At 51.2% G+C, this 15,817-nt stretch overlaps 2 protein-coding genes across 2 annotated transcripts in view; one reads left to right on the top strand and one right to left on the bottom strand.

The window, feature by feature from the left end:
* Nucleotides 1-1,842: 1,842 nt before the first annotated feature.
* On the bottom strand, nucleotides 1,843-4,618 carry PpBr36_04030 (uncharacterized protein; the record flags this gene model as incomplete). Its single annotated transcript, XM_029891196.1, has 3 exons — nucleotides 1,843-4,235; nucleotides 4,348-4,507; nucleotides 4,574-4,618. The coding sequence occupies 3 exons, from the start codon at nucleotides 4,616-4,618 to the stop codon at nucleotides 1,843-1,845; spliced, it is 2,598 nt and encodes an 865-aa protein (XP_029749511.1).
* A 10,894-nt stretch (nucleotides 4,619-15,512) lies between these two features.
* The window catches only part of PpBr36_04029 (uncharacterized protein), a gene marked incomplete at both ends in the record, with an annotated part of 1,606 nt that continues 1,301 nt past the window's right edge, over nucleotides 15,513-15,817 (top strand). The window contains one exon of the mRNA XM_029891195.1: nucleotides 15,513-15,654. Within this exon, the coding sequence (XP_029749350.1) occupies nucleotides 15,513-15,654 (142 nt within the window). The remainder of the gene's footprint in view (nucleotides 15,655-15,817) is intronic.

Genomic DNA, 15,817 nt, shown 5'->3' with positions numbered 1-15,817 from the left:
AAAAAAGGACCTATGATGAGGAAGACGATGGGGCCATGACAAACGAAAAAGAGAAAAAAAAGAATATGTGGGTTGGATAGTCCAATTAAATCTAGTCGCATGGAGGCGTGGCACGACAAGATTTCCCAAGTGCCGAACCCTGTCTTGGATATATAGAGGGGTCAAAGATGGAGAAGGATAAGAGATATACTATGGGCAGTGATCCAAGGGCCCGCATTATAGCCTGTCGTCTAGGAGCTATATCCCACTGTACAGCCCGGGCGGCAATAGTCAAATCCAACCACGTCCAGTGTTGGTCTGGGCAGTGTGATAAACGACTGCAGGGGACCAGCCACAACGGGTTGGTGAACTAGAAAAAAAAAAAAAAAGAATCAAGGCTCGGGGCGAGGTGCCCCGCGGTCAACCAGTTCCCGAGGGAATTGTCGACGGGTAGCCTGCCGAGATGAGTTACGAAAAAAGTGCTTTGTTCTTGTCAAAGGACCGACCAGCTCTCCCCCCGCCTCTTCCATGATTGCGCCTAAATTTTCCTTTGTCCCTCCTAGGCAAAAATAGTCGTCAAGGGTCTACTTTGTTGTTGGATGGTGGTGTGGATGATGTGCTTTTTAGTGCGATTAGTGCCGTCGTCGTCCTCATTGGCCTGCGCCACACCAGGTGATCACCGTCCGCCCACCCACTATGCATGCAACCAACCACAAAATAGTGTTGCATACTACTGCACATGCAGCTATCCATCCATCACCCCACCCTACTTTCTTGATCCCTCCGTATGTCACCCTGTTTTTCTACCCTCTGCCCCTCCCAAACGAATAAAAAAAAAACGAAGACCGTATGCTTGCTCTGCCCAAAAGTTACCCCAGTGACATTTAGAAGCATCACAAGGCATAATTTAATCTGCTCCTCGACATACATACAGTCACGAAAAGCGAAAAAAAAAGAGGCGTCAAGCCAAGACGAAACAGGCAAGTACAAGTAGCCAGCGAGTCACGATAGTGCAGCAAAGTAAACTAAGGTTTGAGATTATGATGTATCTATGCATGGGAGATCGCCGTCTTGCCGAATGCCCGCCTTGTGAATGATGTACCCAAGTCTCCAAACGAGAAAACCGGGGAAAGAAGCCGAAAACAGGGGAGGGGTATATGACGAGTAATTAAGACCAACAGTATGATTCTGGGCCGAGCCTTTATGGGCGGGGATAGGATAGATGAACAAGGACAAAGGGAAAAGCAAGAGCCAGAGTGATAAGAGACAAAAACAAAGAAAAGACCAAGGGTAGTAAAGGCACTAGAAGGAACAACCCGACGAAAAAGAAAAGAAAACAAAACGAGATAAACACCAGCAGTCTATGTGGTGGTATCCAACAAGATGCAAATCAAAGCGGCAAAGGAAGTGAGGCAGAAAAGAAAGAGAAAAAAAAAGAACAAAATGGCGGGAGAAATGCAAGTCTGAAACCGCCATGTACCACCCATCCTAAACGCCAGAGGAAATCAAACTCCCAAGATTGTCGCTCCATCGAAAAAAAAAGAACAGAAGAAATGCTCACGCGGGAGACAGGCTGCTCGTTTCATGAACCGGACCCGACACGCTGCCTCCCGCACCGAAAATGACTGCCATTTGTTCTCAAGCACACCCCTCCCCATGGACCGGTGAGAGGCCTTGTGAGTGGTATTCTTTGCAAGCCATACCCCACCCCCACCCTTCTTGTCACTGGTTTGCTTGCTCAGCCCACAGTGACCCGCAAACATCCTGTTATCACGGGGGGGAATACAGTTGCGACCTTGGCTGCGTTGCCTTTTTTTTTCTTTTCTTTTGCTCCGGCAAGCACAAGGATCCGAATCGGCCATCCTAATGACGCTGTCCGGCATCACCAGCATACGCAGGAGCCCCGTAGACTCCACTGTGTGCTCCATGCGAGTGTGCATGATGAGCTAGACTCGGGTATGTTGAGGTGGCCACGGGAACTGAGTAGGATCCCGTAGTCGGTACACTGTCATATGGATCCCATCTTCCGGAGGTTCCCGCGCTAGTCGTGCTGTGGTGATGATGATGGTTGGGGCTGTGGGTTTGATGGCTAGACAAACCATACGACGGTGCACCGACAGGTCCCGCTCGTGAATCGTAGACGCCAGGTAGCGTTGATATCCTCAGACCAGAGCTTGACTGTTGTGGACTATGCGTCTTCATTGGCGGCGATAAGGTCCTGCTGCTTGGTGGAACGTAGGTCGCTGTCGATGTGGACCAAGAAGAGCTGCCTGGCAGGGACCGGGGGCTGGGAAGTCCGTTGTCCATGTGCGTGGCCATGCTGACGTACCCAGAAGCGAGGCTGGGATCCGTGGCTGTGGTGGCAGATATGGGAGTTGTCGAAAGCCCTGGGTACGAGACAGCAGGAAGACTGACCGGGGTGAGGAGGTGCGAGACAGGCGCCGACTGCGGCGGGGGGATCGCTGGACTGCACGAGGTTCCCGTAGCGTCGAAGCTGTACTTGCTCACAATCTTCTTGAGTGCCGGCCCGAGTACCTTCCAGGGGAATACCTTGACGTCCTTCTCGATGTTCCTTGGCTTGGGGTTAGGGAAGCCCATGATGAGCTTGAAGAACTCCTCGCTTTCAGGCTTTCCCTTGCTGACTGTGATGGGCTTGAACCCTTCCAGGTTGCGCCTGATGCGGTTCTTCTCCTCGACGCCAAACTTACCCATCGTGGCGAGGGGCTCGATAAGGCGTTCCAAAAGGTAAATGGTGTCTACCGAAGTGACGTAGCACTCTCCCCTCTCATTGGGTCCTCGGGCCCAGTAGATGCAGCTGATGCAGATCGAGTTGCTGGGCCGCTCTGAAACCGAAACAGGGCGGAAGTCGATATGTAGATTGGGCCCGTTGTGGCGCTTGGTAAACAGGACTATGCGTCGCTGGTAGGTCCATTCTTCACTCGTCCAGCGGTCCGTCATCATCGAGTCCAGCGCTGCAGTGCCTCCTCTGATGTGTAGCTGCGCCTTCTGGACGCCCCACGATCCAGAGTACCCCATGCCTAACTGCTGGGCGCTTGCCGAGAGGTGACTGGTGCGCACCAGGCCGCTCGACATCCGTGCATGCTGTCCATGCTGCGATACCCGAGGGGATGCCGTCATCATCGCCGGCCTGGCCAGGGCCGTCGTCGTGTCGCGGCCGTAGTCGTATCGCTCCGTGCCATCCTGGCTGCCGTAGGTGGGGGTGGTCCAGGTGGACCCGGCGCTCTGGCGAAGGCTCGATGACGGCCGGTAGCTGTGGTCAAGGTAGGATGACCGTGTCCTGTAAGAGCTGAGCATGTCGTTGCCTCCCTGCTGGTTGTATCCGGCAGCGGCGGCGGCTAAGTCGTTCTGTAGATGTTGTACCTGAGATGGAACCGATTGCGCCTCGGGCGCTGCAACGCCGGCGGCGGGATATCCGTAAGTATTTGTAGTCGACTCGGAAGCAAGAGCGTCATGCTGCAACTGTTGCTCATCGTGGGTCTGGTGCTGCTGTTGATGTTGGTCATGTTGGTTTTGCTCATTCGGGTTGGAAATGCCTGACGTCCTGACGGTCAAGTGCGAGGCCTGGTGTTGCTGATTATGTTGTTCAATATGGTGGCCTGAGCTTGACGGTGGTGGCGTGGCATTCCCCTGGGGATCCACGTGGACTTGGCCTTCGCCCTTGAGAGTGGTGTCCTCGTGCCCCTGAACCAAGTCACCAGCCGACCCATGGCTCCCCGCTAGCTGCCCGCTGTGCCCATGCGACCCGCCCTCGAGGAGATATGTAAAGCTGCCTCCGCTCACCACGCGTGTCATGCTATCCGCGTTTGCATCGACAAAAATCGTCAAGGGCACGTCGCTAGGTGGGTTGCATTGTGTAAGCAGGAATTGCGGCGCTACTGCCGAGATGGTAAAAACCCAGCCCCCGTTGTTCTCGACCTTCTTGCACACCTGAGCCGGACATCTCTGAGACCCAAACGAGACGCAAACGTACGATGTGCTCGCCGTCAAATCCGTTGCGCTTGAAACAGTCAATGTCACTCTTGTTCCGACAGGTCCACTGTCGGGATGTCTCGAAAGCACCGTGAAATCTCCAGCAGCGCCGCTATCCGATGGAGAGCTGGGCCCGTATGCTGCTGTGTGCACGGCATTGTTTGAAGCAAAGGCAATGTTGTTGATTTGCTGAGGTGTTGCATGGTCTGTCGGTTGGCTGGCAAACGACTGCGGCGAGAACTGAGAGTAAGGCGATTCTGCAAACGCTGGAGGCGGCACAAACGAGAAGAAAACAGTCAGTTCCATCACCGCTCCTCCAGGTAATAGAGATTCAAACAACTAAATATCCGTAACAGGAAAATCAAAGATATATCTTACCGTGCACTTGTGGTTGTTGTGACTTGTATGCAGACATGGAGACAGAGAGACCACCTCCGTTGGCCCTCGCTGCGGCCTCCTCCTCGTATGCTAGTGTCACGGTATCTGGGGACTGGAGCTCCTCATCCACGATGATGGGCCGCTGATTGTGATATCCGGGCTGCACATTTCACTAAATCAGAGACGACGTCACATATTGACGTGCTTGGCTGGAATCTGAACATACCTCGAACAACTTGTAGGAGAGCTGTTCTAAACGTGTTGACGACATTGAGGCGGGTTTGAGGGTTCCTGAGGCAAAGGGAGAAAGTGTGGTGGTCAAACAGGCCACGATGAGGACTGGGGAGAATTTGCAGTCAAGATGAATGTTTCGGGAAGCGCTCGATACAAATTATGTGAGGAGGTTTCGGCGCGGGAAGGGGTGAACCGTCTGACTTGATATGTCTTTTAATTTTACCGAGACTGTCTGTTTGTTAGCATGCTAGCATGTTAGCAACCAAGCAAGTCATCTGTGCTCTTTCAGAGGTACAATGCAAAGGGATCCCTGTACTCGTGCGAGTTGGCTAGCGATTGGCTATCCGTCTGAGACCCGTCTTGGGAAGCGACAGAGGTTACATATGCTGGAATCGCTTAGATACCAGCAAGAGAGGAGAGGCAGGCAAGATAGTTGGGAGTGTGGAATTCCCAAGTGAAAATATCGTACCTTGACATTCCTGGACATCGAGCACTGGAATGTAGTTGATTATGTGTCGTCAGAAACGGGGCTGTGCCAGTCAAAACAATACACTGCTGGCTGGAGAGATAATATTAACCAATATGGTTCCTGACCACAGGCGCCGTCCAAACCTGCATGCAGATACCCAGAGGTGTGCTGCTTCGTTTCTTTGCGTCAGTACAACTTGACTTTTGTCGAACATGAGATGAACCCTTTCAAAGTAAAACAAGCGGAGTTGGTGGTGGAAGAACAAAGGAAAGCAGAGAGAAAGTTGTCCTGGGTTTGAACGGATTGTTGCAGGAGGCAGAGGGCGAGAAGGCGCAAGACACAAATGAATAGGGCGAGACACTCGCTCGGTACAGCGACCGAAGGACGCACTTTGAAAATTCAAATAACAGCCAGAGCCATGGGGGACTGGTGTGGCAACTTGATGTAGTGTTGCGTGCCCTGACAAAACCGCTGATGGGGAGTTGATGGACAAGATATTGAGGAAGTAAAGGACACCAGCGGCACTGCCTTTGAGATGTAGGTTTGATGTTCAGTCCTGTCAGCTCTGGCAAAGGCTGAAAGGAGGGATTTGGAAGGGATGAAGTCGAGCGAAGGAGGCGTTGATAGAGGTCAAAGTGGTGGAAAACGCGTTCGCGTTCCTCCACCGTCGCCTCCCTGTGTCTTGCTTTCCCGAATCCCTTCACTATGAGAAATGCGCCCCCGCCCATGAGTGTGGAGTAGAGTAGAGGAGCGGAATGCACGCGTGCCTTGCCGCCTCCGTTTGACCATAGTTGCCAGGAGAAACTGAGAGACAGTACCTATCTTTTTCACCAGGTGACGTTGAACTAACGGTTGGCAGCGCAGGTAATGGACGGGCGAGAAGGTATACGAGCACGGCCCGTAAGATGTAGCAGGGCCAAGAACAGAGCAGCTTTTCCGCTGCAAGGGTGTACTTGCAAAAGCGGATGTGGACAAGCCAGGATGGAGGTGTGGGGATGGCCGATCACCGTCATGGGGACATAGATAACCACTAGGCTAGACTCGACGGTGAGTGAGGGTGAGGGGACGGGGGGGTTGGGCGAAAGAGTGCGGCAAGAAAGAGATAGAGATGTCAACCAGAGGCAAAGGTAGAGCGGAGTCAGTACTGAAGCATCAATAGAAACATTTGCCCAACAATTTCCAAGGGTATGTATGTACGGTAGCCACAGAGAAAGCCGCCCGTAACTTAGAAGCTAAGGCACGGCAAACGGGAGGGAGGAAGGCAATCGGGCAAAGAAAGCACCAAAATTACAAAGAGACGTGGGAGGCGCGCCGCCCGCCCGAAAAAAAGCAATACTTTCCTGTCATTGATTGGTAGGCCGGTTGACCCCGGCACGAGGATAAGGACAGGGGAGAGAGCAAGAAAGTTCATAGGGAACGTAAGAGCGGCCCTAAAGGGCGCGAAAAAAAAGAGAGAAAAAAAAAAAAGAAGAAAAAATTAGAACATGTAAAAAAAAACCACAAAGAACGAAACCCACCAGTTGCGTCGCTGTTTAGAGGCACTCCGAAGGAGGAGGAGTGTGTTCAAATCCTTGGCAATGACGGCGTGCTTCTAAGTGACTAGAAAGTAGGGTGGGTGGAGGGGGGGTGTCAGCATCCAAGAGAGAGAGAGAGCAAGGGTTGGATCGGGAGTGCTTGGTTGGCTAGGCAAAAGGCCACCTGCGGGATGTGCAAGGTCATACCTGGTCTCGTGCATCCAGCTCCCACGCTACTACCGTGTTTGCTCTCTTACTTCCAATAACCAGATCCGTGGAAGGAAACAAAAGAAAATGATGCAGACGCAAGATCTTTTGGTTTTGTGACCGTTAGTGAAATTTTGGTAGAGTTTTCCTTCTCCACAACGGCCAGAGCTTTCTTTTCCTTCGTACCTTATTTCCTTTTGTCTGTATTTACTCCGACTGGCTGATTTGGACTTGTTGCTGCGTATATGACCGCAAGGTGGAGTTGACAGATCCGGGACGGATCCCTTGCTAGCTGCCGAACGCAGATCGCCCGGCAGAAGATGGCCGATGGTACGGTATGGTACTCGCGTATGGTGTGCACGATCAGCCCTAGGATTGGTGAAGGCCTTGTTTTGCGCGTTGCTCAATCGCCAAAGAGATCGCGCGCATGACAATTCCTGTGATGAAATAAAGTAACAAACTTGTCAGCCAGGACTTCAATTGCAACATTTTGGCTCAAACGCTCCATGTCCTTTTTTTTTTTTTTTTTTTCCTGTCGCCCAGGCCATCCATCCACTTGCGTCTCTTCTCCCTGGGCCAACTTGGATTGACGGGCAATTAACGAATCGATTGAATCGATGGAATTATTGATCAAACGCCATTTTCGTTTCGCGTCGCTCAGCCTCGAGGGTCTCCCTGTGTTTGCTCCCTTGAGGCGCTTAAACACGCTTAAACGCCACCTTGGCAGACGGCACGGATGGGCCTCCATTGAGTGGGCAGCGGTGCGGTGCCAAATTTCCCACAGCCGAACGCTGCCGCTCGAGGATTTCTTTTTCTTTTTCCTTTCGTTTTTTCGACGCCTCAAAACGACATAGATCCAGGAAAGGGATGGCTAGACGCGGGATGAAACTGACCGAGAAATGAGCTATTGGATTCTTCACAGCCAAGGCCCGGAGTTGTTCAAGACTTTGAGGTTATTGCTATTGAGATGAGTGAGACTGGACAAGATGGTATTTGAAGGGCTATCTGCGCTAGCAGTTTCGTGAAGCGGGCAATGCAGGTTTGGAGGATGGTTGTCGAGGTAATGGGACTGTCTCGTTAAGAAAAGACAATCAAGAAACCATACGGTCTATTGAAGCAAGAGAGCCGAACGAGATGAGCAAGGACTGCTGGACGCTCGAGGCGAGGGCAGAAGTGGCCGACCATATATTTGATGGAGATGTCCACACCCCTACCCAAGCCACCATCTACAAGCCTTGTACTCTCACAGGTGCAAAAAAAAGAGACATCGTTTCAAGCGGAAGACTTGGGGCAACTCGGAGAGTACTCAAACACGTACAAGCATCTCGCACCCTTGCTCGGAGCCGACAAAGGTGTGTGTCACGTGGATTCACAGCAAGATCGGAGGGTAGACATTGGGTATCCTGCAAGTATCTAGACCTTGCTTGTGCCACAGCCAGGCCTCCAGACTGGTTCATTCCAAAGGGGGCAGTGGCGATAAAGAGGAGGTAAATCTTTTGGTTGCATCCGGGAGACACTGCGCTTGCAATCAGGGTCGGAAGCATGGGTGACCCCCGGTGAGCAGCCCGATCGACTGTAGTGAGCTTGAGGTGTGGTTTGACAAGGAGTCACTCAGTTAGTCCCCCAATCTACCTTTAGTGCACGGTAGGTGATGATGTTAACAGAGGATAAAAAAAGGCGTTCAAAGCGAGCTGGGCGTCGTAGGGCGTTTGCGTTGCAGATACGAAACGACGAATAGATACGCCCGTACTTGGGCTCACAAAGACGATGAAATTCTGGCTCGCTGGCTAGGTAGCCTGTCCACAGGTTGCAACAAGGTGTATAGTGCAGGCAGAGCTTCAATCCTGGAACGATTGATTGACTTTGGGATGCCACACGCACACGGAAGAACTAGACCTGCAACGGCAGCTCAGAAACGCGCCGGCGCAGCAGACAGCCGCATAACAACGGGATCGCAGAGGTTTGATTCAACGACCCATCTTTCAATCGACTGAATTGTGGAACTTGATGAACGGGCCTAAAGGTAAAATCAAAATTTTGGGCCATGTCTGGGAGGCGGGCTATCTAGGCAAAGTGGGTGGAAGATTCCGCCATGCATTCCATGGTGCGTCTGCGAATTCTGCTGGACTGAACTGGGACTGGACAGAAAAATTTCTCGTGGCGTTTGGTGAATTGTCGCCGGGTCTCGTGGGGTAGAATCAATCCGGCGGGAAGATCTTACACTCGGGCAGATGGCACGCCACGCACCTGCCTTACCTCGCAGGCTGCCTGGAAATTAGGGTCTTGATACAGGGCGGGGAACGAAACCGCGCCTTCCGCCCGACTCAAACTTGGCCTGCAAATGACCGCGTCAGAGATGACCTCAATTGACCTGGGTCCTAGCAGGGAAGGAGCGAATAACATCCATAGCCTAGACAGATTAATCTAGGCGCCTCAAGGCAGTTTGGGTAGGTACGGACAGCATAATAGGCTTACTTGCTTTTGTTATTGCTGCGAATGTACTTATCTGACAGTAGACAGGTACATAGGTACGTAGGTACTGTAGTGGGGTAGTAAGGTAGTAGTAGGTAGTAGGTAGGTAGGCGACGTGCAGGTCAAGTCGTCTCAAATTCATTCTGTTCATCATTTTGCTTGCCTTGCCCATCGACCCTCATTTCTTGCACCCGCCAACTTTTTCTTCTCTACCTTGCATCATCCGAAAAAATAACACTTATCGCGCCGCAGCTGTCATGAACTTCATCCTGGCCGTTGCGCTCAATTGTGAATTGGCTTCATCGTAAAAGGTCTTTTCCCAGGTGCAGAAATATAGATAGTCGGAATCGGGGGTAAAGTTGCACAGTGTTTCCGTTCCTGCTGTGGCCAAGCTGCTGGATGTATTGGGCTTCCGCTGAATCCAACCCTTGGACTCCCTCCCCGTGGATTGATTGACCTTTCCTGAAGAGCCGGCAGACGTCGCACAATGCCGCGCGTGCGACCGTAACCATCATCTTGTACTTGTGCTCGATTCCGACCAGATGGATCTTGAGAAGCATGCGGTGAGCATTTTTCATGGATTCGGACCAGACTCTTTCTCACGGCACAGGTCTAGGCCGGTATCAAGCTTTCTTCGGTCGCTCAGTTACGCACCCACACCAACAGAAACCCCCCACGCTTCCTTGCATTGGATGGCAGATTGCCCGCACAGACGGTAAATGTTTCTTGCCCTGCAAGTTACCGTCCACAACGAACAGGTCTAGCCACCCCGTTCGTTCAAATGAGAGAGACGATCCATTTGAAGACTGGGGGGATCATTTTTGACGTCGTGTCGTCTGAGAACTGAGCGCACTCTATTATTTTCTCCCGTTGTCTATTTCTATTTTTACTTCTATTATACCCCCCCGCTCCCTCGCTACCGATTCACGCCGCGCCATGTCCTCGTCATTTCTGCCGCCTCCCCATTCCCTCCAGACGCACTAGTCTACTGGTAGACTTTTGTCAAGTCCACAGCCAGAACCCGGCGGAGGAAACGGCCGTAGAATAATTAAACTATTAAAAGATGTCAATTGGATAAAAGCTGACCAACTCAAGGCGCCGAGGTAGGGACCTACCTGCACATTGTTACCAAATTCAATTCCCTGACACGATAACCGGAAACATTCAGCGTTGCAATCCGCCGTTGATGATGACATGGAGCAGTGTGGTCAATACCAGTTCCCGCTCAGTCAGGAATAGCGATGATCACCTCGACCTGCCGGATTGCACTCCATCTTGTTGCACAGACTTGGGCCCGGCCCTCACCCCGCAATATCTCACTTTTTTTTTCTCTCTCTCTTTGTTGTGTGTCTAGCTTTCTCCTTGCTCTCGGCCTGAGCCGAAGTTGGCGCCTCGTCTTGCATGTTTGACAAGCGTCAGATCCGACATCAACCAAGACCAGAAGCTGGCACTTCCACTGGTCTACAGTAGTCTAAGGCAGGCTTGGCCTAATACAACGACGTTGCAGCGTCAGTTCCGAACATTTGGGGCGCATCGGGGGCCTTATGCAGCCTAGAGAGAAAACCGGGACAATCAATGAATGGCCGGCCACTGCTACCCAGATTTCAAGATTGGCCAATCCTATTTAGCCACCTATTCGTGCCTTGCAGCGTAGCTTTTCCAAGATTTCAGCCATTGGAAAAGTTCTCTGATCGCCAGTCTTTCCGCTTTCCCCCTTCTTCTTGGTTCAATCGGGTCTGAGTATAATAGCCCGATCACATTTGGGACCCAGTCTTCAATGCAACGGCGGCCAAGATTTGATTTCGGGCAAGGCCAGTGCCCTTTTCGGCAGAAATTCCCCGGTAACGAAGCTTTTCGTATAAGAAGCACAAGCGATACGGAACAGGTACAGAAGTTGTGCGCCGCTCGTACGGGCAGTGCGGAGCACGATCATGCATGTCGATAGTAGGGCCAGGTTTTGGTTCCAGATCTGGCGGTCTTCTCAGACAAGACACACCAATACACACACACACGCAAGAGTGACAAGACATGCTTTCCCCTCGCTACTGCGAACCACGGACGGCACGGTTTCTCGGCCGCCAGGCCCTTGTCTGTCCTTTGCGCATTCCGAGTCAACTGTCTAGTCCGACAGCTTGGTTAATGGACAGGAAACGCCAGGGACCTGTGTCTGTTTCTTGATGCTGTCGAACCAAGAGAATAACGAAGAAAAGCATCTAGCCAATTCTTGGGCCAGAACAACGTGGTTTTTGTCTGATTTGCCTCAACCGCTAGCTTCACCCATGCGTGATACCTCTTATCTTATTCCGTACTGTGCATTTCATAGATTTGCATGCACCATCAAACGTCTTGATGATAGCCTCGATTCTTTTACTTGGAATGACCATGTTTCTTGCTGACTTTACATCTGTTGGCCTAGTTTTCGTGTCCCGGACTGGCCAGCGGGTCCCAGCAATTTGGACAAATCGTAATACGCCGGCCATGCAATAAATGGTACGCGGTGTTGTACTGCATATTTGCCAGGCCACCTTCACCATTTTTTTTTTCTTTTTCGACAATCTGGCTGTGCAACATTATCCGACAAGAACCGCAAAACATAGCTCAAATGGTACATGGGGTTGTTTGTCGCACAACTACGCCATACACTAACAGAACCGCCTTCAAATCGTGGGTGAATCTTAACTTGCAACATCTTCTCCGCCGATGAATAAGATGGTTTCTAGTGTGATGCTGATAGGAGCCATGAGCTCAACTATCTTGGTTGATGAAATCTTGAGAGTCATCGAAACAGACCCCGTGAACTTTGCATATGTTTACGTTCACCTTACAAGCTGATGGCATCCATCGGATCGGAAGGAAGCTACGGCTCGAAGCAAATCCATCAACGGCCGTAGGTAGACCCTATTGCTATCTACTGGCCTGACCGCCTGGCCGATGTCTGGATTTCTCCATAGCCGGCTCCCCTGACCGAAGAGAAGCCGATTGGGCCAGCTGGCGGCCGGCGCGAGCAGGGGCAACCGGGCGAAAATGGCGGTAGGTTTTATGACCAGGGTAACCAGATCTAGTCCAGGGCGGGAGGTGAGACGTTCTTCTCACCCTTATCGCGCGAGTGCTTTTTTTCTCTCTCATATCTAGCAACTGCTATAAATGCGGACAGTGGTGTAACCCCAGGATCGTAAATGGTTGGTCCGGGGAACGTCCGGTTTTCGCCACGACCCTTGTCACCTCATATGCACCGGGGAAAGTTTTTCTTTTTTTTTTTTCTGATTTTTTGATTACATGGTTGACATCCTTGAGGAAAATAGAAGAACAAAAAAGAGAACTGAAGACGGAGCACAGCACCAGCATATATTCGAATCGGCATAGCGCAGTTCTCTCTCCCTTTCTTTCTCTCTTAGGACTGCACCATTACCATGTAGTCGGTTGCGGTGTACGAAGGTCCTATGCGGCTACCCGTCTGTCTGCGCCGCCAACATTGTTATTCCCCCTCCAAATTTTGCTACCCCTCTCTACCTGCCTCGTCTCCCAGTTCCTCGGGTGGGTTTCCTCAAGATCCTGCAAGCATGCGTCTTTTGCATCTTTTCTTGACCGGGTCTTTGTGCTCCGTCGTTGCTATTTTCTTTCATCTTCTTAGTATTTGCACAACATCACGTCCTCGCTGGGTGGCGGCAGTGTGAAAGGCTTGGTGGGCAGTCATCATGGTGCTCCCTCGGACTTAAAGAGGGCGCTTGTTACGACCGTAGTGCCGAGGACAAGCAAGCGAGGTTACACATGAGAAAGGATTGAGGAATACAATCTTTGTTTACAGAATTTATATTATGAACTTGTTTTGGGCAATAGTATCAGTCTCTTGGGGAACCCATACTCACTTGGTTCGACTCCGGCATGAAAAGATTCACGTGCCGGATATTGACGTCGTTAAATGTGCTGATACAAGCTATGTACCGTTGGCGAAGTTTCTGGGTGACCCAAAGTATCCATCATCACCTCAAGTCCTGGAGATTCTGTATCACGCTGTTCTTTTTTGGTGTTACCATCTTAGCCGCGTTTTGTGGCACCTCCGGGTTGCCTTTTGAACATCAGGTGGGATGAACGAATATGCAAGCACACATAAACGGAAAGCATTTCATCGGTCGTCAACCAAGGGCCCTTTCTTTCCCCCCCAAGGCGGTCTGCAATCCTTTAGCTGCAACACTGCTTTATAGACGTGAGTTGCACCATGGTAAATTTCGATATTTCAATGCTTATCGTAATTGACACAAACGTTTTGTGTAGATTAACCAAGGCCAGGGTGCAGAGGTTCACTCACGATCGTCGCTTTGCATGATGAAATTCTTCTGTCGGTGTTCACAATCCGTTAGCATTTGGTAGTAAATTTGCAGTAGCTTTTGATTTTGACCTAGAATTGTCAACAAGAGATATCACGTTGCTAGATGGCCTTGGTACAAGTAAGTCTTCATGGGACTCTTGATGCTTCGTTTTTTAGCCATTGGTCTCAAGATTCACTTATAGTTTGTCGGCAAGCAAAATGTCAGCACCCAAAGGTCTGGCGGTAATGGTGATCTCAGAGTGAGCAGCCTTGATGGGGCGTGACCTAGTGTATATCCGTCATCTGAGGAGTGCGTGCAATGCTGACCCCCTTGTGACCTGATCATAATCAAATACCAAGGTTGTTGATGTTCTCTTAACTTCTGTCTTGCTTTGATTCTCAGTTCACCCTGTCACAGGAATGTCCCTCCCTCGACCTGTCCTTGTTTTTCCTCATCATTTTACCCTCTCTCCCCCACTTGAAATATTAAGAATAGCCTAGTCCCGGCACGCTGGGATTTGCTGCAGAGTTTGACTCGGGCTGACAACCTTTTGCTCTCTGTTCCCCTCCCAGTCGGCTTGTACTCCCTCAAACCATTCTTTTGTTCTCGCGCGAAATCAAACTAACACAACGGAGGTAACTTGGCAACGAACGGCATAGGGTGCTTTGTTTTTTTTTTCTTTTGTTATTATTACTTTGTGCTTCGGATCTGGGCCCCGTCTTGCCCCCTCATCGGCAAGCCACATCATCTAGTCTAGTCCGGATGAACGGCCATAGGGTCTTTGACCCAAAGGTTCAGTGTGCGCCCAACCAACAAGAGGGAGGTTTTCGGGATGGCTGATTGGCTGCTCCGCCCTGGCGGAATTCTTCGCACGGGTCTGGTATGGACGTGCTGTTTAATCTGCGGCGATTGTGGAACGCGGTACCACCTTTGGTCGACGAGTCTCGCGGGTGCTTCTCTTTACGCCGTGCTCTTCTTTGCGGGGGTGGTGTCTTTTGAATTCCTGAACCGTCATCTGTCCATCCCAAGTCCTTGAGGGGAGACTGACCGAGGATGAACAGCTATGATTTTGAATACCAGTGAACCAATTTTCTTTTCATTCTCATGAGAAGTGAATAGAAAAAAATGGCATGCCGCCTGTTCACTTCCGCTCAGGTCGGGTACCAAAGCGCTTTGAATCTTGATGTATCGCCAGAGTCCCGGCCGCATGTAAACGCCAAAGGTGCAATCTGTGCCGCAGTGACCGTTTACTCTCTCAGGCCGCTCACCGTCTCTGTTTCTGCGTTTGTTTTTTTCTTTTTCTTACGCCCCTAGGGGTACATCGTAGATACACATACTATATCCTACTGGATGCCAACACTAACAGGACCCCATCAGCGAAACTCAATCGAGTTAATTTGCTTTAAATGATGAGAATTCAAAACGATCTGCAACAAGAAAGGGGAAGGGGGGGTCAGGCATGAAAAAAACTGCCAGCCATGTCTCAACAGCTCTGTCTCGTCATCAACCAGATTGCAGAGTAGATTCTTTCTGTCTTCCCTCGGCGGCGGGCCCTTCCCGACAATCTGGGAATAGTTAGTCCAAAGAAAAAGCCAAAATCAACAAGTTTTGAGGGGGTGGCAAGAACGCCAGACGAGCAGCAGCACGTGGGATCTCAAGGGAGGGCGCTTCTCGACTGGACAGCGGCCTTGCACCGGTTCCACCCCATCTGCCTGACGAGGGGGGTATCACGGGGGGGAACTAGGCACATTTCTAACAGCAAGAGAATCACGTAGAAAGAAAACGATGCCGTACAATTTTAGTCTCTTCTCTTTTTTTCTTTGCACCTTTGCTGCTTGTGTTGCCCCATGTGCGCTATCCCCCCCAAGCCCATCCGTGTCATGCTTTGTGGGCCAACCCAAGGAATGAAGTAAATTGTTACCCTCCCCCCTCCATGTTTCTTCCTCCTGCAGCTCATTTCCCATGCTCGAGACGTCCCAAGCCCGCAACCAGCGTCCTAGTGATAAGCCTGCTAAGCTCTCACGACAGGGCTCGGAAATCCCGAGGGGACGGCCAGCGGCCGGAACTGCCGAGGGTTCCCGGGATCGCCGCTGGAACTGCGGCCGTGGGTGAGTGGGGGTGGGGGGAAGCTGTAGTAGTAAAGCAACCAGCAGATTCAGCAGGAGGACATGTTCGGACTGGCTATTTGGAGGCAGGACAGGTCATCATCGCACACGAGCGACAAAACTGCCCGACGAAACTTGCCCACTTGAGGGAAGGGGGGGGGG

The sequence above is a fragment of the Pyricularia pennisetigena genome, chromosome 6 (assembly GCF_004337985.1).
Source record: "Pyricularia pennisetigena strain Br36 chromosome 6, whole genome shotgun sequence".
Lineage (NCBI taxonomy): Eukaryota > Fungi > Ascomycota > Sordariomycetes > Magnaporthales > Pyriculariaceae > Pyricularia > Pyricularia pennisetigena.
The sequence above is the reverse complement of the archived record's forward strand: the minus strand, read 5'-3'. Positions and strand labels throughout refer to the sequence as shown.